A 20,507-nucleotide genomic window follows, 5' to 3' on the forward strand; every position below is an offset into this window, starting at 1 on the left:
GTATCCTTAACCATGTGTAGTCACTGGAAAGCAGGAGCATACACAGTTTATGGCCATGTTTAAGACAGTGATCCTCCCTGCCAGCTAAGCCATAGAGTGGACGGCTGGGAGTAGCCTGCTGCTGGGCTGAGCATTAATGTGCTCACCAGCCCAATGCAGGTATGAGGTACTGCCCACTGTCTCTGGGAGTGGGTCAATCCTTGATATTACCAGGTGTCCATCTTCTGACCCTCTGCATTTCTGTGAGGAATTTACATCTTTTGTTGTTGTTGTTACTCTGGAATATTTACATGACTGTTTCTGACTCCACAGGTTCTTTCTTTGGGTTTTGTTGGGGCTTTTTCATTTGCTTATCTTGCTCATTTTAGTTTGCTCCATTGACAGGAAATTTTTCTGAATAAAGCCAAGCCAAGGGCCCAGCCAAACCTCAGGTCACATTCAGCTGAACCTCAAAAGAGATGGCTATGATCTCCAGTTTCCCTCTTTGAGGGTTTGATCTCTTTTAATCATTGGTGACATTGTTTGGTTGATAATTAGGTTGATAATCAAGCTGAGTCTTCACTTACCTCTCTGTCTAGTGGGCTGCAGCAGGGTTTGGAGGCTTAATGGCAGCTCTCAAATCAAAATCTGGTATCACAGTATATCCAAACACCAGCCTATTTAATACCCTGACTAACTGGACCTCTAGTATCACCACAGCCCAGCTTCTTCTTGATAATTTTTAGCCTCTTTAGCATTTTGTTATCATCTGGTTTGGGGTGGAGATGGAGATACAATACAGAGCTGGATATAGGACACAGAGTTCAATGAACCTTTGGTCTAACCCGGTAGGGCTGTATTTTTGTTTTTAATATTCAAGTCAGGTTGTCAGCTGATTTAGAGCACCTGAGACAGTTCTGAAAAGATAAGAATTCAAGATCCTAATTTTGTTCAGTGACAGGTTTTACAAAAGCACACAGGTGCCTGAAGTCTAAATTCATTTCTGCTCCTGTAAAATTTAATTGTGTTAGGAACTGAGGCAACAACAAGGTCTGTTACAGGTGCCTATTCTTTCACAATTTCCTCTAGCCTGTATGTTGGAGAGTAGCAGACTGGATGGGTATTTCGTGTAATTTGATGCAGTCTTTGATAAAAACAGACTTTCTGAAAACATGTAAAGTCTTCTACACATGGAAAAGTAAAGGGACAATATTAAAATAACTGCTCGTCTAGGTGTTGACAGAGTGAATGTTACCATGGATACCCCAGTCTGTTTACAGTAATAGTAACAAAAATAAATATTTTCAATTCACACCCTGCTTTTCAACTCAAAGGATCCCCAGGTGGTTTACAAATGTGTCATAGGTTAGCAAGCATAGTCCCGGAAGGGACGTCCTTGCTAAGGGGTGCTTACAGTTTCCTCTGGGAACTGATAGAACCTATCAGCTGGCCAGTTTGAATATGGACAATTCTCTAAGCCACTTAAAGTTGTGATCACCTCTGTGATCCACACTTAAGAATAGGCAAACTCCCCCTCCAAGCTCTCTCTCGTTTCCGGCGCTGGGACAGGTGGCTGCGGGCCCCGTGTGGGGGCCAGCGGGCCCGGCCAGGCCCTGCTTGGGCCAGGCCGGGCCAGGCCACGGCCATCCTGGAGCCGATGGACCTGTTCCAGCCGTGGAACCCCCCCCACTGCCTTGCCGTGGGCAGCCGGAGCGGCTCGGCTCTCCCCCCTCTCCACTGCGATAAGAAAAATTCAACATTCCAGCTGCAAAGCTGCAAGGCCGAGGTGAGATTAACCCTTTTACTGCTGTGAAGAGCTGAAAACCTGAGGGAAGAGAGAGAGGAGATGCTTAAAGCTGAAATTCTGTTGTGAAGCTATGATATATCAGAGTATCCTGTTGTAATTTCATGAAGATATGGGGGGTGGAGTGTTCAACTTGTGAGCAAAGCACCTGCGCTGAGATAGGCAGATGCTGACGCAGCTGTAATTTCATGAGAAGTTTGGACAGGGAGAGATAAACCAGATGAGGACTTTTGCTCCAAACGGGAAAGGAGAAAACCTCAGTCCGTAGAGATGAACCAGATGAGGACTTTGGCTCCAAATGGGAAAGGAGAAAACCTCAGTCCCTAGAGATGCTCCCAGAGATAGTCCTAATGATGAAGATGATGAAGACCCTTTGCTCCCAGGGAAGGAGAAGGGCCTCTGTTTTTGTTTCTGAACGGCTCAACCTTAAAATTGTACCCCAAAAACCTTCAAGAGTGGACCCTCGAAAGCAGTTGCGGGAAAAGCTGCAAGTCGGGGGAAAGGACTCACACGCAGGCAGAGAGACTCCTCTTCCTAAATGGACTGAACAATATTTGGAAGTGGGTGGCTGTCTCGTTGTGATAATGTTTTCATAGCATGAGCAAGAAGAGACTTCTCTTTCTAAATGGACTGAACAAGGTTATTATGGAAGTGGTAAACAGACTGAACATCTTAAGGGTTGTCTTTTTACATTGTCAGTGGGAGAAGGGAGGAAGGTGGGGGGAGGAGGAGAGTTCTGAAGGTGGTATAATTTTTTTTTCTTCTTTTAGGTCTGTTAATAAACTTCTTTATATTCTTTCAAGTTTGGTGCCTGTTTTGCATTTCTCCTAATTCTTATCTCACAGCAGATAAACAGTAATGAGTATTTTGGACCAAACCACTACACTAAATTGGTGTTTCCGCCCGGTTACAAACCGAACCCGCGACAAAATGACATGCAGGGATTACTCTACATGGCACTGAACTGCAGTCACAGGAACTGTCCAATAACCTTTATTGGTGCTGCCTGGCAGTGTTATGATCCGGTTTAAACCCAGAAAAGCAAAGCAAGCTAAGTCTCTGTGCATAAACCAGAAAGAATTTAGAAGTTTCAAAATATTCCCAGAAACGAGATTAAAACCAAATGAGGCTAGATGTTGATGCCAAAAAATGGATGTATTTTATTTAATAGTAAAAGAGGCAAAGAGAAAGGAAGAGAAAATAAAGAAAGAAAGAAATGAAAAAAAGAAGTGTGTATGGGGGATGGGGGGACAGGGAGAGGTGACAGGGGTTAGGTGGAAGCATATCACCCATCCGAGGGTCCCAACAAGGTCTCGTTGCTCCCCTCCATCTGGTCTGCTGGTGGTGAGGGTCTCCTGTCGCCATCGTGGCCACGCCGCCACTCGCCACCACACCACACACCAGAGAGTGCAGAATCCCGTGGATTAATGTACGCTGTGGGCCAGGTGGGAATGGCCACGTGCCTCCTCTTGCAGGGGCTGGCTTGACACACTGTCCCTTGCAACACTGAGGCTCTGTTGCCTCATCTCTGGTGCAGGGTCTGGGGACCCCTTTGGGGGGCCCCTGTGATGGGCCATGTCACCCCTTCTGCTGTGGATGAGCTTCCCCCCCTGGGTGAGGGTCCCTCAGCTGGGCTCCTCTGCACAGGGGAGGATGGGCGGTCACTGCGCCTCTCACCAGAGGCGTTTCCAGCACGCACCCAAAGCCTCTCCTCCCTCCCCCCTTTGGTGCAGGGGGTCTGTGCCAGCCTGGCAGCTGATTGCCCTGGGGCTGTGGTCTCCACCTTGGAGGTGTTAAGCCTGTGCTTTGTGAATGTCCCCAGCCCTGAGCTGTTACTTTATCTTATCTTCATCAGCGAGCAGTGTCAGGCCTCAGTCAGGGCCTCATTCAGGGTGCCATAGTCTTCTCTGCAGCTTTTGTAATACAGTTTTAAAAGTCCTTCAAGAAAATGTTTGTCATAAATTGTAATATTTCAGTCTCTGACAGGCAGTCCTGAGTGAACCTGTATGGATTGTTTGGGAAAGCAGAATGTAAATGGCAGAACTGAAATATAGTCAAGACCAAAGTGTTGGAAGTGTTGTAGCTAATAGATGTTATTATTTCACGTGTCAGTCTTGAAAGGCTGAGAATCCTGGAAGACCAGGTCCTCTTTCCTGTGAAAAACAAACAAATAAAAAAGACAACAAAACTCTCCCCCCAGCAAAACAAAACAAATCAAAACAAAACAATGAAGAAAACATTTAAAAACAAAATGTCTGAAGTTTAACAAAGACAAGTGCTAGATTCCACTTCTGGTACAGGACAACCCTGGATGTATGGACAAATTGGGGAATGAGACGCTGGAGAGAAGCACTGTGGAAAAGGACCTGGGGGTCTTGGTTGATGGCAAGTTAAACGTGAATTAGCAGTGCCCTGGCATCCAGGAGGGCCAGCCGTGTCCTGGAGTGCATCAGGCACAGCATCACCAGCCAGGCAAGGGAGGGGATTGTCCCACTGTGCTCTGCACTGGGGCAGCCTCACCTCGAGTGCTGGGGGCAGTTTGGGGCATCACAACATAAAACAGATATGAAGTTATTAGAGAGCGTTTACCATTACATAAAATAGGGGATGAGAGGTATCACTAAGCATAGGCTGTCTGAGATCCTCCAAGTCCTTTACAAATGATTCTTAAGGGAGTTTGGAAGTGGTTCTTCACTACATAAAATAATGATTCTAATAAGAGCTACTATGCTGACTTTCTTTGAGCACAAGGCAATCCAGGGAGAGCCCAGCGCAGGAATCCTTAGTGCACTAATTCCTGATCCTTGTTTTTACAAAACTGAGCTCACTTCCCATTCAAACAGACATTTTCCACTCTCATTTCACAGCTGTAGAGTAAGACATATGACTTGAAATCACAGCAGCCTTCAAAATAGTACAGTTATTCCAAAGAGCACAGTAATTCCCAATAGTACAATTAATCAAGATCTGTAGATTCAAAAATGCTGCTAGCAAGGATTTTCTTGCTATTTTCTAAGTCCATGAGAGACTTTTCTCTCTCACAGAAGAGGTAGCAGGGAATGTAAACAACTAAGCCACCTACAACCTTGAAAAGTCTTGTTTATGGTATAGTAGAAAAATATTTTGATAATGGACGTTTAGGATTTTAGCCAATCACCCCAAGGGGTGGCTGATCCTTTGTCCAATTAGACTATGAAGAAAAAAGTCTATAAAAGAGTTTGTAAAATAATTAAATAAATCAATCTTGCTGCACAATTCCTGCCTGCTGGATCTTCTCTCCTCCTCCTCCCTATGGCTGCGGGACACGGTGATATACCCTAGGGCCCAGGCCTTCGGTAATAAAGATCATCAGCTGTGAAATATCCACTCAAAGGGCTTCAACAGCACCAGCATTCTGGGCCCTGCTCTTTTACTCTACTGAATTTTCAGGATAAAGGGCAAGTGACTCCATAGCTTTTATCCCTGTATTCCATAGGAAGATTTGAAAGAATCCTCACTATTTGAACTCCAAGGCTTTTTAAGTAGTAATCATCAAAGGGGGGATTCTCTTTCCCTTTACCTGCTGTTCCTGCTTTCTGCAGGGCCATTGCTTGCCATGGAAACAGCTGTGGCTCTCCAGCCATTCTGGGCACGAAGCAGCTGACCAAAATGTTTGCAACTCATCTTGCAAGGTAACGTGGAATCTTGGTAAAGATCTGTGAGGCTGCAGATTTTGACTATCCTAAACCCACTTTCTTTGGGCTTGACATCTACAGGGCATTCCAGGGGCAGTGGGCCAGGCTGCTACAGAGCTCCAACAGAACAAAACTGGAGCAGAATCCAGCTATCGTGGATGTTCTCAAATGTTAAGGTTCCAAAGAACCAGCTAGCAATCAGAAACGTGGGGGGTTTTTGTCAGGAGGTACATCTTGCTGCAAAAAAAGGAGGTCGGGCTCTGTACTCAGAGCAAAGTTCAACATTGAAGTGGGCAAGAAGTAACCTGAAACCATTCCACCTTGTGGAATACTCCTGAAATTAATTCCGTTTCTCCTTTTGTCCCCTAAATGTCACTGAAAAGGTGACTTTCCTTTGTTGCTTGTTTTTAGAACTAGCAGAGATGGGAGAAACATTCGCGTTCTTAGTTGGAAGCATTAGTGACCAAATGTTTACTTTTGTTTCTTCACGTCCTTTTTCTTCTCAGTGTTCAGATTGGCGTACAGGGCATACTCGTTTGGTGTGTTGTACTTTTGGATCCTTTCAGAAATAGGTTATGGACTGTGAGGACATTTTTTTCATTAGCTTTCTAAAAGATTCTGTTGCCACGCATAGATTTGCAAGCATGGAATGGCTGCTACTGTGATGTCAGCAGGAAGTTGCCAGGCCATGCTGCTGTCAACGGAATGTGGTTGCATGGAAAGCCTGACTGTCCAGAGCACCTCTCTGACATTCTTGATGGAAAAGGGGTACCCCTGATCCAAGGGTTCTCAGCTGACAGGCTGCCCCTTTGCACTGGGGGTGCCATTTTTTGCTTTTTCAGTGCACAGTCTGCAAAATTGCTGCACAGTGAGGCTAAAATGTTCAAGCAAATCTCTGCTGCAGTTCGCCATTTTTTTCCATTGGCCTATTCTTTCTATACTTGCCCAGACAAAGTCTGGTTGGTGACTCACCTAGCCAGTAAGCAGAGGGTTTTTTCTAGGTGCATCCAATTTGGCTTTTGTATCAATGAGTTTTTATGCTATCCCTTAGTAACTGAGCTGATTTTGAAACAAAATGCTGTTGAGATACCAGGACTTTGGTAAAGCTCATGTCAACATCTCCAGCCAAAAAGGGGATGTCTGTAGCTCTCCATGGGGCGTGAGCAGCTTTTGCAATTGAATCTGCAGGGGTTCTTTTCCTGCATGAGTTGGCCTGTGGCAGTAGGGTCTGTAATTTCCTCAGTTTGATGGCTCAACAAAGATGAGTTCCAAATGCAGATTGGCAGAACTTCTGAGAAGTCTGTCTAAAGACCCTGCAGTTATCTCCAGAACTGAGGGAAAGCAACTTATTTTCTAAATTCTGTGATTAAAAGATTTGATGGTCTGACTTTACAATGACTGTAGAAAAAGAATAGCCTAATATACTGTGCTGTTTTCTTGCTTGCTATGTAAAAGAATTGTCGCTACTGGAGGGATAGCGACGATACTGGAAGAAAAATGCTCTTTATTTGGGTTGGCTCATTCTGTGGGGTTCCACACAACAGGGAGTTTTCTGACAATATCTGTTTTATTTTTCCCTGCCCATTACAGGTGAAGTCACACATGGATACAGAAAAGCCCATGCTTCGGTAAGTCACAAAGTAACCTCTGATGTTCCAAGCATTTCAGGATTTTGGAGCAAGCCATGAACTTTGCCTGCTGCAATAGGTGCCAGCCTTGTAGCCTGAAAGAAAGTCCATGTCAGTGTCTTTGCATCAGCAAAAGAGGGGTCCCTGGCTGTTTTGTAATTTTCTCTTGAAGAGCTTTTAAGCAGATGAAAGTCTGGTTTTGCAGACAGAAGGTTGCTTGCTGTTTGTTTTTAGCCATGGCGGAATATACAGTTCACAACAATATGCAGTGCTGTCTAATTAGCCCATTCTAATTTAGTTTTAGCAACTTAGAATCTCATTTCGATCCAAGTTTATGATTTCTCCTTAGTGCAGCTAGAGAGATTGATGCATATAAATAAGATTGTAAATCATTTGTAACTCCCTGTCACTCACACTTCTCTCTGTCCACAGAGAACAACACCAGAATCAGAAGCTGCTTGGGCTCCCTCTGTTTCTAAAGAACATGAGGAGGAGGAGGAAGACAACCAAGCTCCACCTGTTTTTGGACCAGAACCTGAACTTCCAGAATCAGTAAGGGCCAGCTTTTGTCAGCATTGTCTTTGATGTAATTCAGAGCTTCCTGTTTCTGATCAGGCAGCACTGGTCATTCATGGCTGAAAATTTGGAAGGCTGGTGTCTTACCGAGACAAAGTGCTTCCCGTACCGCCAGCCACTGTCACCTGGAAAATCAGCTCTTAATTTTCAAGTTTAGTCATAATTTTCCTGTCCTTCTGACAAGGGCCATGACTTTATCTTAGCATTGGATAAGAGGTAGTGTTGTGTCTTTAAATGCTACCTGTGTAAGAGCGAGCTACTTTGTATCAGTGCGGGCTGCCTGTCATCAGCCCAGCCAATCATCCAAAGGTGCAGGTCCCAGCCTTGCAGGATACCTATGGAAACTGTCCTGTGGAGGTAGATAAATGAACAGCTTAGACTATGCCCATAATTTTTACATGACCAAAGCTTGGTGAGAAGAATCCGGCATAGCCCTGCCATATGTCAAGAGAAGGCTGGCCTCTGTACGGCTGGAACATGGTTCCTAATGGCCACTTCCTAAAGCTTGAAATACTGATGAGAAATATCTCTGCTAGCCATGTTTCTGACACAAACTGATTTCTTATCACAGATCTACACATCCTCTGGAATAGTAGCTGACACCTCACCGGTATCTTCTGTGAGAGACATTCCCACACCTGAGAACTCCAGCACCAGCAGTTTGTCTAGCAGTACCTACCAGGAGCAAAAGAGGATAGAGGAGGAGAGTCTAGAGAAACTGAGTAGGTCTTCTGCAGTTTTCGTCTGATAGAGCAGTGTTAATATTCATAGACAATGAACACTTGCCTTGGTATCTGTTCTTTCCCTCTATCTGTCTCCTCTGAATGTTTCTCCCTTTTCCTGGTTTCCTGTCAAGGTAACTCTTCAGAGGACTGTAGAAAACCAGTCATTGTGCAGGCCATCTATGCTACGGAGCTGCGTTGTTACCAAAGTGACTTCAGCTCACAGCCCCAAAAAGTGGGGCTGCATTTCTGATCTGCTGGATGGTGTTATCTCCATTTTGAAGTGATCTTTCATTTTGTTCTTTTCAGGGAGCATTGTGACTGTGGGAGACCCCGTCACAAAATACATTGGATTGGAAAAGATTGCCAAAGGGTAAGTCCGACCACAGCTCCTTCTCCAGAACCACAGGCTAGGTATTTTGCTGGTGTAAGATCAAGTGTGAAGTCAGGCAAGCTCCAAACATGTTCAGACACTGGGTTTAGATCCTTCTGTCTCTCAGTACTGATTGGTATTTATAACTGTGATCAGAAGGTATCATCAAAGAACTTCATACAGTCAGTGTCTTGCCTTCAGCAAGGAGCAGGACCTGGAGGATCTCCTGTCCCTCCAGTGCCTGGCACCTCTTTACCTATTTTCTTAGGAGAAATAATTTTTTCTCAAAGTAATGGGGCCCTAGGTAGGTTCAAATAAGAGATCTGAGAACAGAGCAATAAGAGTTCTGAGGGCTCAGCAAGGCAACATGGAAAAAGAGTGAAAAATGTTACTTTCCAGTTTTTGCAGACATGTTCCATGCCCCACCCCTGCCCCCGCTTGGGTTTTGAACTAAAGTAAATCCAGTGTGTATATCTGAGATTTATACCAGCCCTTCATGTTGCACCGAAGTTTTCTTTTGGACACCCTCCATGGCAGAGGGCTGGTGGGCTGCTGTGCTCTTGGCTGAAGAGTAGGTGATGCCAGGTGTTTCATAAACACTCCAGGCAGCAGAGACCTGTCTGGGCAGGCTTTCACCTGTAGGAAGGAACTAAATGGCTTTTCCTTTCTTTGCTGCTGGTTTGTTTCCAGAGGTTTCGGAACGGTCTATACAGCAACTGATACTGCCACAGGAGGAGAGGTAAGTGTCAATAATCCCAGATTTTGCAGCTCTTGAGTAGTTTCCCCTCTGATGTGAGCTGTGGCTGGAGCGTTGGGTCTCCAGGAGATCTTTCCTGTAAAGGCTGTTCCTCCAAAGCGCAGACTAGCATCAGCCTGCCCAATCCATTTGGGACAGCTCTTTGGGGCTACATCTTAAGGTTTCTGAAAGCTCATTTCTGGCTGACAGTGAATACATCTGATTCTTCCTGGTAGCTTCTTATCCCGATGCAGTGCTACGCTTTGCAACTGTGCTTAGAGGTCTACAAGGGACCCAGGGCATATCCATAAAATGCCATGGAGTGGATTGTTTATTTTTAAACCCAGGAAAGAACTGCAAATTTAAACTGTTCAAGAATGTTCTTTAGAGTTGCAAAATCAAAATTCACAAGCTAGGAAGTGGTAGGATTGTGGTTTTGGGGGATAACTTTAATGATCCTTTTAGGATGGCATTTTACCCGTGATGTCTGTCTGTGTTTGCTTTGTTATGCCTTCAAGAGCAACAGTTGCATTTGAAAGAATTATCAAACGCCATAGAATTCCTAAAGGATTCCCAGATATTTTGTGATATTTTCACAGGAACAAAACTGCTTTGTGCTTGCAAACCATGTGTGAATGGTAATAGTGGTGATAAACTAAGGCCACCAAAGAATTTAGGTGCAGAGAGTGTTGTTAGAGCTTTGGGGTTGATAGCTTAAGAGAACATTTTTACCAAGCTGACAAGGCAAAATGTCTATGGCCATGTGTCCTAACTAGCACCTGAGCTAGCAGAGACATGGACTGTCATAACATTAGTGGCTAAGCTCTGATGGGTAATCACAAGGCAGTTTGGCATAGCTGGGCTCCATTACTCCAGAAACACTCACTCCATGTTCATTCTGATCTCATTCCAGAAACGCTCACTCCATGTTCATTCTGACCTCGTGCAACAGGCTTCTCAGGTTAATGGTTTTCAATGTCATTTTAGGTGGCCATAAAGCAAGTCAGTCTCAGAAAACAGCCCCAAAAGGAACTAATTGTCAATGAACTTCTAGTTGTAAGGAACAATAAGCACCCCAATATTGTTAACTATTTAGACAGGTAAGTAGTTCTGGTATTGTCACATGAATATTCGTTCATGTACTGCAAGACAAAGGTTAATAAAACCCCTTTGGTCACTGCTGGAGAGCTGAGCTTTTTGTTTTATTTATCTATTTGTATACAAAATATGGGAGGAGAGTGCATTTTGTTTACATTAATCTTTTCTGGCATGCATTGTTGGAAGCCTGTTTTGAAACACCTGGGTCAGCCCTATCTGACTAAAACAACAGCCTCTAAGTTCATTACCTCCATGTGGTTTTGTTGGTTCAGCTTGGTTCAGGTTTTTCTTTTCTTAAGTTGAACCTATTTTCTGTGTTTTATGATAAGTGCTGATAACTCATCATAGAAGTTATTTCCCTGCATTTTTCACTTTCTTGCTCTAAGACATCTCAGTTTTCATGGATGGGCCTTTCTCATTTTCACTGCACAGATTCCAAGTACTGTTTCACCTAGAAAGAATGCCTCTTCCTGTTATTCTCTGTTCATTTACAAGTGCCCTGGAAAGAGGAATAAACTGTAGTGTTTTTCCTAAGGTAATTTAGCTATACACATTCATCTCCATGACACGGTTTCCTTCTTTCAGCTACCTTGTTGGGGATAAACTCTGGATAATTATGGAATACATGGATGGAGGACCTCTAAGCAGTGTCATTAAAGAAGTCCATATGGCTGAAGGAGAGATGGCAGCCATCTGCCGAGAGGTAAGGGATGCCACTGGTTCTTCTGATTGTTTGGGCAGGCTGGTACTTCTAGATAGGTGGTAAGAATAGGAGCGATTTCATGTTCAGAGCTTTGTTTCTGTGTTGCTTTGATGATATGGAGAAGCAGGAATATCTTAGGTGGAGGGCCTACCAGTACAACTGTTGTGGTAGTCTCTTTTTTTTTAAATTTTATTTACTTTTCTCAGCTTCTCCTCTTTGAGCATTTGCCTGGAGCCTGTCTGTATGGCACTCCTTGCCTGAAAAGCAAACATGCTGGTAGCAGACTTTTAAACTAACAGCAAACAATTTTTTGTCACCTGGATGGAGAGAGCCCATGCCCTGCAGCAGCAGTCATTCTGTGTGTTTGCAGGGGACAGGATGTAACAACAATTGCCATTTCTCTTTCAAGAGGTAGTGTGCCTTCACCTAAAAAGATACTGCTCTGCTACTGATGAAGCAGCACATGTGCGTGGTGTTGTCAAAAATATGTCTTTACAACACCATGTTCTGCCACTACTCACCTTTCAGCTAGAGCAGAAGTCCTTTTGAGCCATTTCATTTCTTGGGTGATGAAATTGGGTCATTAATTTTTACCTTCCTGTTTGTTTTTTATCTATCAGTGCCTGCAAGCACTAAATTCCCTTCATTCCAACCTTGTGATTCATAGAGATATAAAAAGTGAAAACATTCTTCTTGGAATGGATGGATCTGTCAAACTAGGTAGGTATTCTTGGTCAGGCACAGCATTCCTGGGATGTGGGGTGTGGAGCTGCTTAAGACTGACCACCAGCTCCCCAAGAGCAGTGCCTGTGGAAGTGCACGGACCACTGCTGCAAGCTAAGAGTACAGCTGCAATGTGCAGAGAGGTCTTGAGAGAAACAAGGTGTCAAGAGTGGCTTTGGTTTTGTGTGACCCTTCCCGAGGGGAGGAAGTGAGATCTAAAGCTTCAAGTGAATAAAAGCCACTGAGTGAAATGTGGAGGTTTCTGTAAGTGACCAATTCTATATTTCCTCAGTTACCACCCTGAGGAAACAGAGCACAGCTGCTTGTCCAGCTAGATTCAACACCACATTCTCAGAGTGGGAAATGCTTTGGTTTAGTTTCTTAATTCAAGCTGGCTTTAACAACACTGGGTTTCCTCCTCAGCTGATTTTGGCCTTTGTGCTCAGATGACTTCTGAGCAGAGCCGGCGGAGTTCGATAGTTGGGACGGCTCACTGGATGGCACCAGAATATGTGAATAAGGATGCATATGGGACCAAAGTTGATATTTGGTCCCTTGGCATTGTGGCGATAGAAATGCTGCAAGGAGAACCTCCTTACTCTAAGGAAATTCCTCTCAAGGTAAGGTGCAAATACTAGCAGATGCCACTGTCTCTCTAATCTGTCTCATGTTTTGTCTCCTATGAGACAAAATCCCATTCACCTCAGCTTGGACTAGTTCAACCAAGGCCCATCTACCAAAAGCTGTCCTTGGAACACATCAGCATCTGGTGTAGCTTTGGCTACATCAACTGGAGAACCTCAGAAGAGGAGTGGCATGTTCCAGTTAAAAAATGGCCCATTTTGGCCTTCAGCGATGCTTCAAATTTCTCATGCCCTTTTTGAACTCTTTGAGCTGTGTCTCAGAAGGACAAGAAATTTTCAGTGGCAAGTTTCTCCAGCTGGGGAATTTGAAAGAAAAGCATTTCAACCGCGCATGCAGGTGCAGAAGCCTTGTCAGTCTTGCACCAGTGCCAACTACTTACCTGAGCCTTTCAGGAAGTGCCTCTGGTTCTAGGAAAGCCTTAATTATTCATTACCAAATCCTTTTCTAAAAGTATGTTTTAGCACAGTGATTAGCTTCATTAATGCATTTATTTGGGTATCAAAATTAGCAGAGAGTTACCATAGAGATGAAATTATTCCTTTTTCTGATTAGATGATTAAAAGTTTTTCTTTGACCATGGAAGTGAAGCTGATTGGGAATTTGGAGTCTGATGAAAGACAGAGTTGCAAGTGGCTCCTGTCTGCCTGAGTAGACATTTTCATCATAAAATATTTGTGCACGTAACTAAATGTGTCTGATTGGGTTCCTTCCATGTGTTTCTGTTCCTTTAAGCAAGGTATAAGTGGATGCATTTCCTTTTTGACATCCTGGTTACCATTTTTATCAGGAAGAGAGCAAAAAATTTGACAACCTTTTTTTTTAATGGAAGCTGTACTTTAGAGACCAGTGAGTACTGCAGAGATGAATTGTATGTAACAATGCTTGGAAATAATGCAGTTAGAGCAAATTCACTCTTTAAAAGAGCCTGCAAAGCCTGTAAAGTCAATCCTCAGAGTAGTAAAATGTGCTTTTGGCTCATGTAGTTCCTACTAACTTGGTCAGCCCATGAAATTAGCTGTCAAGGCAAGATCATTTGCATGTCAGAATAGCTGTGGCTGCTATTTTGTGGGGTCTTTTTGCTGGCGCAGAAAAATCATCTCTAACCCTCTGCCAGGGAAGAAAGTGCCACTGAAGGCTGGAGCTTAAAAAATATGGTCTATGTGAACAGTTATGAAAGAAACAGGTGGAGTCTTGTGCTTCCTTTTCCTCTAGGCCCTGGATCTCATAGCTAACAGAGGGATACCGAAGCTGGAGAATGCTGAGCAACTGTCTGTTGTGTTCCAGGACTTTCTGAACTGCTGCTTGCAGACCGATGAGGATACTCGATGGTCTGCTGAGCAACTTCTGCAGGTACAATGTGAAGCAGCTGCAAGTGAAACAGCTGTCCAATGGATTGGTTTTCTTGTCAGCTAAACTCAAAGGCGTCAGAGGACCTTCCCCTCACATTAATGTCCAGTCTGGATGCTTTTCAAGTGAAAACTGAGTAGAATCATAGAAAAGTTTGGGTTGGAAGAGACTTTTAAAGGTCACATAGTCCAACTTCCCCATTATGAGCAGGGACATCTGGAAGCAGATCAGGTTGCTCCGAGCGTGACCTGACCTTGAATGTTTCCAGAGATGGGGCACCTAGGACCTCTCTGGATAACCTGCTGCAGTGTTTCTCCACTCTCTTCATAAACTGTTTCTTCTTTAGACTTAATCTGAATGGACCCTCTTTTGATTTGAAAGCATTTCCTTTTTTTAACAGACTCTATTAAAAAATGCATCTCCATCTTTCTTAGAACCCCCTTGGAGCATTGAAAGACCTCAATAAGGTCTCCCTGGGGCCTTCTCCAGGCTGACCAATCCCAAGTCTTGCAGCCTTTCCTCATAGGAGAAGTGTTCTGTCCTCTGATCATTTCTGTGGCCCTGTTTTGTATTTTGGTAGCATGTTCAGTTTTCCCTGGTGGCAAAAGAACTGCAGTAGGATAACCCCAGGTGTGGAGGCCTGAAATGGTGCTGGTGGTGAAGGAACCCAATGAAACCATCCCAGCCAAGTGATCCAAGATCTGGCTGTGGGAAGGAGGGAGTTGTTGGGCGGCTCCCTGTGAGCAGAGGGGCCTTAGCTTGTCCCTCCTACCTTACTCTCAGAGGTTTCTGACACCAAGCCACACTTTTAGAGGTTTCTGCCACCAAAACAGGGACAGCTGAGTGGGACTTGTCACAGCCCTTTTTGCTGCCTGGCACAGTTGAGCAGATGAGAACTGCTACAGGGTTGCTGCCAGGTTTTGTGGCAGATTGGGAGCTGCAGAATATGCCACTTGGCTGTCCCTGCTGTGAAGGCGCCAGCATACACAGGAGGTGCAGGGGATGCAAAGGTAGACACTGTTCTCCCTGCAAGCCAGAGCTGAGTCCATCAGTGCTCCACTACTTGTTTCCCTGGTCTTGTCTTGGTGCTGAAAACCTCAGTGGTCTTCAGATCAACACATGGGCCCAGATCCTACTGGGATAAACATTTCTTAGCTGTCTTTGAGTTTCTTGAAGAACAGCTTATGCTCCTCATCTTTTTTGACAACTAAAATAACCCATGTCTACAAGAAAGAGGACCCCTAAGTCAGTATTTTGTGTTTCTTGAAAGAGGAAAATTCCTGGACTTCAAGCAGCATTCCCAGAGTCTTGGCAGGGCAAATATTGCATCAAGCTGGAGACACCTTGATAAATTGATTAATAGAATTATGGGCTAAGTATTCCAGGTACTGGACATGGGATAGGAATGTACTGGACATGAAGATGGAGGTGCAGATAGTTTCCTCAGACCTATTTCTACGTCTTTCTAGTATCTCAAGGAATAGTGCTGGAGCCTGTGAGGAAATTAGTTTGGAAAGTCATGGTTCATTTGTTTTCTTTTCCTTTGGGCAGCATCCATTTTTACTCTCAGCCAAGCCTCTCTCCAGCCTCACCCCTCTGATCATTGCAGCCAGACAGTTGAGGGAGGACAGGAGACATGACAGCGATGGAATTTCTTTATCCAGCGCCAGCAATGGGTGGCACTCAGAATAAAAACTGTTCAAAACATCAATTGGAAGATACCCTTCCTTCTCATGCTGTGATTAAGACATACATTCACTTTTAATTGTCACTCATTTCTTAAAGATGGAAAGTCCTATTTATGGGGGGGGGGGGTTTGTATGGTTTGGGATTGGAGAAGGGTCTCTTTCATTCCTAAACTCCAGACAACACTGCCTATGGAACATAGCGCACTGGATGGTTTTTGCCCAGTCATGGTACTCCTAGATGGGGAAGAAAGCACGTTTGCATTTCTAACCAGACACACATGAAGAGTGGGGCACACAAAATATCATGTGGAGATATGGGCTTTCAGCTGTAGCGCTGGAGGGTTTCAGCTCTCAACCACTGGATTTGTACAACTGATCTCTTTGCCTGGATGAGAATCTTACTCAAATGAAAAAGCAACAAGATCAGTCAGTGCACTCTGAAAGGGCCCATCTGACGCAAAGCTGTCAATGGAAACATGAGGTGAGAGCAGGCCCAGCCACAGCTGGTGCGGAGCCCCAGCAGAGCCCTGGCAGAGCACAGAGCAGCCTCAGCATTCGCAGCCTGGAAGAAGGAGCTTGTAGCAGCAAGCAGCAGCAGACCAGCCCTGGATGCTTGCCTCTTCCTGGGACCAGACTATTCATGCCATATCAGAGCCAAACTGGCAGTGGGGTGCTCCTGAGGGGAATGGTGGCCATGTCACGAACTGCGCAGCCTGGTGGGATTGGCCACCTTGAATCTGTGCAGGCGTAAAGAAGTGCTGAAGAGAGCGGAATGCTGATGTCACTGCTGAGGAGGCTGCTCTCCTGGGAGTCTGGCAGCTAAATATTAATTAACCATCCCTGATTTCCTGGAAAGCACAACAGGCCTGGTTTTTCAGATGGCTGCTGAGATGAGCAGCTCTGGTTTCCTGAACAGGGGATCCCCAGGGGAAGCTGAGAGAGCTGGCAGGAGTGTGCAGCTGGCACAACAGTGGCTGATGGAACCTGGATGTTTCAGGAGCAATGGTGGCCGAGTGTCCATCTCCCCGGCCCCATAAGAAGCTCCTGGGGACCGCCAGCATCCAGGGAAGGAAAACAGGCTGTGGCACATCAGATCATGCAGAAGAGCATGCAGGAAGGGCACTGAAGCTCTGCCAGCTTGTCCACGGAGCAGTAGTACCCGATGGGGAGAAAGCCATGGCCTCTCTAAGCTCTGCGCCCACCACGACTGATGCAGCTGTCCAGAGAGAGCTCCAGTGGGATCCTGCTGCCACCCGGGTGTCAGCTGCAGGCTGTGCCCCGCTCTCAGGTCAGTCCGAGATGGCAGCAGTGAGCACAGCTGTGGGAGGTGAGCCCAGGGACTCCTCTGCTTGCTGCCAGAGCTGTGGGAGGAGGTGAGTAGTTATACACTATATTATCTATACACTTATCTATTTATCTGACCACTTAGTGCAGTATAAATTAGAGGGTTTTTCTTCCAAGCTCTGTGTCCACAGCCCATCCTTTTGGCCAAATCCAAATTCTTTCTCAACTGTTCAGTGTTTGGAAAGTTGGCATGGGCTGATTCATGTTTGTGCTTGATGGGGTAATTGCCTGGGCTGTTGAGAGATTTCAACCTTGTTGTTTTCCTTTAGTTCTTCTCCTTTCTGAAAAGAAGGGAAAATTAATAAAGACTCTTTGATTTCCAGGTTGTTGGCAGCCAAAAGAGGAGCTGCCATCCACCAAGGAAAGAAAACAGGGAGATAGGTCAAAGAATGCCCCTCATTTCTCTGCAGGATGTTTGAGACATATGACATATGTTTGTTCCTCTTTCTGCTAGAAACTTGCTGCTTTTGACTTAAAACAGATTTAAACTTCCAAAGCCACCTGAGGGATGCTGAGGGCAGTTGGAGGATCACCCCTCACAGCTCAAACATCTTATCAAAACCTCAATTTTCAGAAGGAAACTTTGGCATACCCACAGTGGGCAACAATGCATAAAGATCAAAATAACACTGCTGGGTTTAACAGCATTTATGGAATTAAAGAAATTAAGAATGAAGGTTTGTTTTCTCTAACTTCCAGGGTGTTTGACACGACAAGAGGAAGGAGCATCGCCTGTGGGGGGAGGAAGGATGTCTCCCCAAGATTAAAGCTTAATCTGTGGTTTTACTAGGGGTAAGAAAAAGTTTGATAGAGAAACTCATGAGATTGCTTTTCTACTTGGTTTATTAACAAGGGTTATTGATTAGTAAATGTAAGAGTTTAGGGGGTTATGTTTGGTCTTTTTGCCTTTATTAAATCATGAAATTAAAAAATGTCACACCCAAACTCGACAGAAATTCAGAAAAGTAGAACTGACCAATTGAGTTAGAAATAAAGGAATTAAAATGCCTGGGTTGTTTTCTTACTTCCAGGATGACTGCCACAATGAGAGGAAGGAACACTTCTGTGAGAAGCCATCACCTGCAGGACAAGGAAGAGTCTTTTGCCAAGACCTAAAGAAGAATTTTGGGGCTAACAGGGCTTAGAGATGGAATAGGGAAATTAATGAGCTTTACTACCTGTTTTTGTCATAAATTTATAGTCATGTGCCACATTCCAGATGTCACCTGCCCCAAGTAACAATGAACAAAGCCCTGGGGAGTTAAAAGCTGGACACCTGGAATCCAGAATTTATAGCCCTCCAAGGACATGTTGAAGTAACCAGAAGATAAAGAAGACACTAACAAAGATGATTCAACATGTACTGGAGACTCTCTGTCTGGGAAAAAAGATAATAAAAAGGCTAAGAGATGTGGACTAATTAGCATGAGAAGTGAGTAATCAATAACCAATAGAAGATAGAATAATAACTGATGCAAAAAATTATGTCATTTAGAACCAATGGACAGTAATTTCTTTGCTAAAAATGTATAAATAAGTGAAAAGTTTTGAAAGTCGTGTGCATCTAGGTGGAGCACCTCAGCCTGGAATAAACTAATGCCTACTCCCTAGTACTACGAAAACAGAGTTAGAGAGTTTCATTTATCCAGATGTTTTTGGCAACATACTGGCAAGCCTCTGGCAATCTGCAGCAAAACTCCAGAAAGTGTCAGTGAGTAAGAGCAGGAGAGACTGTGGGAACAGGACAAGAGGCATTCAGCAGGAATTATGGCAAACTGAGCAACATGCACATGCACACACAAACCAGACTGGCAGACTCCTCCTCCTGGGTGTTGCTCCCACGGAGTGTAAGCTCCTAACCGCATCTTTTTTTACCTAAGAAGGTTTAAAAATGGAATTCAGAGTGCTTAAAGCAATCTGCCAGGAAAACCAGGAAAATCATTCCTATTCCGTGCAAAGTTAAAATGTGGGGTCCAGGCTGGCAGAGCTGACACAAAAGGCTGTCAACAAGCCAAGCCAACTTTCAAAGCCTGGCTGGGGAAACTTTGGTGCTTGGCCCTCCTGTGGAGAAGAACAACACACCAATGCCCTGTGATGTTTTATTTTGGTTTGGTCTTCGCTTTTGATGTTTGTCTTTTCACAGGAAGGAAGATCTGGGGTTCCAGGTTTTTCAGCCATGCAACCTTGAAGTGTGAAATAATAACAACTACTCAGATACAACATTTCCAACACTTGCGCCTGCAGTTAATTTTGGCCTCAGAAGGGCAGGCTCAGCTCGGTAATGTACGAGAGCCCCTGCTACAAAGGCAGCCACTGCGATGAAGAACTCTCAAGCAGTTCACCAGCCTTCATCCTATGGCTGCCTCTATGGCTGAGAAATGTAGACAAACAGACCAAGTATGAAGTGTTTCTAAGGAATAATTTTCTTCATGACTGGTCATTTAGGTCACACACGTACCTAAGTACTGATACTCAGCCTAAGAAAGCAAAGGGATAGAGAACTGTTCTTACTAGATCCGGAAAGCACAGGTTTTAATGTCATCTAAAGGGAAGGTAAATACTGGAACTGTCAGGGGCTTGGGGTTTTTTATTACTTTGTGGGGTGTGGTTTTTTGTTTTGTTATTAATTACCTGTGCCTTCTTTTCTCAGTTTAAAAATAAAGAGAATAGACAGAGATCTGGGCCTTTGCTATGTGTCTAGTTTTGAAACCATACTAGCATTTGTGAATGGCTCCACAGAAGTTTTTTTCCAAGCTGGAGGGTTCTCCAGCCCCAAGATCACCACTGATCAGTGCATGACTCCAGCAAGAGCAGTGGAGAGAGAGCAGCTGGTCAAACTCTGATAGTGAAATCTGGGAGGTTGCATATTGTCATCATGCAAGTAATCTCTATGTGTCAGACTGAAAGAACAATTCTAAAGAATTGCTCGATTAGATTAGAAACTTTCAAATTCTTTGGATCTACAGCCACAGCTTTTCCCACTTACTAATGATTATTAATTAATTAATGTAGCTGGACATCAGAAAATGTCCCAAAGCACTGCACAGAACCAGTGGAGGAGACACTGTTGCCATTCTATAGCTCTATAGATAACACTCGAAGTATACTTAGCTGGCAAGTATTCAAAAAAATGCAAAACCACGTTCCTTATAGATCTTCAACATTATTTTTCCGCAGGAAACCAAACATCAAACAGCAACAAGAGGCAGAAATAGTACTTACAATTCTGCAACGCCTTCTAACACCATATTTAAAATTCCAGTTTCAAGGGAAGTAATGTCCAGAATTCTAGGAATATTCCAACAATGCATTTATTGCTCTTCATCACAATATGAATGTGTGAACCTATGCCACAGGTTTTGTAGATAAACACACACACACACAAATTGAAGGGTACAAGAGATTGATCTAGAATAGACATTTTCCAAACAAAACCCCTAAACTGTGGATGGCAAAAAAGCAATTCT

At 44.3% G+C, this 20,507-nt stretch overlaps 1 protein-coding gene across 1 annotated transcript; it reads left to right on the plus strand.

Moving 5' to 3' along the window:
* The first annotated feature begins 6,147 nt into the window (after positions 1-6,147).
* LOC125323178 (serine/threonine-protein kinase PAK 3-like) lies at positions 6,148-19,665 on the plus strand. The gene is made up of 14 exons (XM_048297912.1): positions 6,148-6,436; positions 7,048-7,085; positions 7,518-7,637; positions 8,233-8,383; positions 8,693-8,756; positions 9,447-9,495; positions 10,480-10,592; positions 11,176-11,293; positions 11,914-12,013; positions 12,440-12,636; positions 13,874-14,011; positions 15,560-17,069; positions 17,740-17,832; positions 18,072-19,665. The coding sequence occupies exons 1-12, from the start codon at positions 6,163-6,165 to the stop codon at positions 15,698-15,700; spliced, it is 1,503 nt and encodes a 500-aa protein (XP_048153869.1). The 5' UTR covers positions 6,148-6,162; the 3' UTR covers positions 15,701-17,069; positions 17,740-17,832; positions 18,072-19,665.
* Positions 19,666-20,507: the final 842 nt, after the last annotated feature.

The sequence above is a fragment of the Corvus hawaiiensis genome, chromosome 1, assembly GCF_020740725.1.
Source record: "Corvus hawaiiensis isolate bCorHaw1 chromosome 1, bCorHaw1.pri.cur, whole genome shotgun sequence".
Lineage (NCBI taxonomy): Eukaryota > Metazoa > Chordata > Aves > Passeriformes > Corvidae > Corvus > Corvus hawaiiensis.

What these genes read in the sequence shown, in the direction of transcription:
- LOC125323178 (XM_048297912.1), top strand. Translation starts at nt 6,163, where the DNA reads ATGTGGTTGCATGGAAAGCCTGACTGTCCAGAGCACCTCTCTGACATT. An exon ending in ACAGAAAAGCCCATGCTTCG is followed by an intron (nt 7,086 to 7,517) that starts GTAAGTCACAAA and finishes CTCTGTCCACAG; the next exon opens with AGAACAACACCAGAATCAGA. An exon ending in CTAAGGAAATTCCTCTCAAG is followed by an intron (nt 12,637 to 13,873) that starts GTAAGGTGCAAA and finishes CTTTTCCTCTAG; the next exon opens with GCCCTGGATCTCATAGCTAA.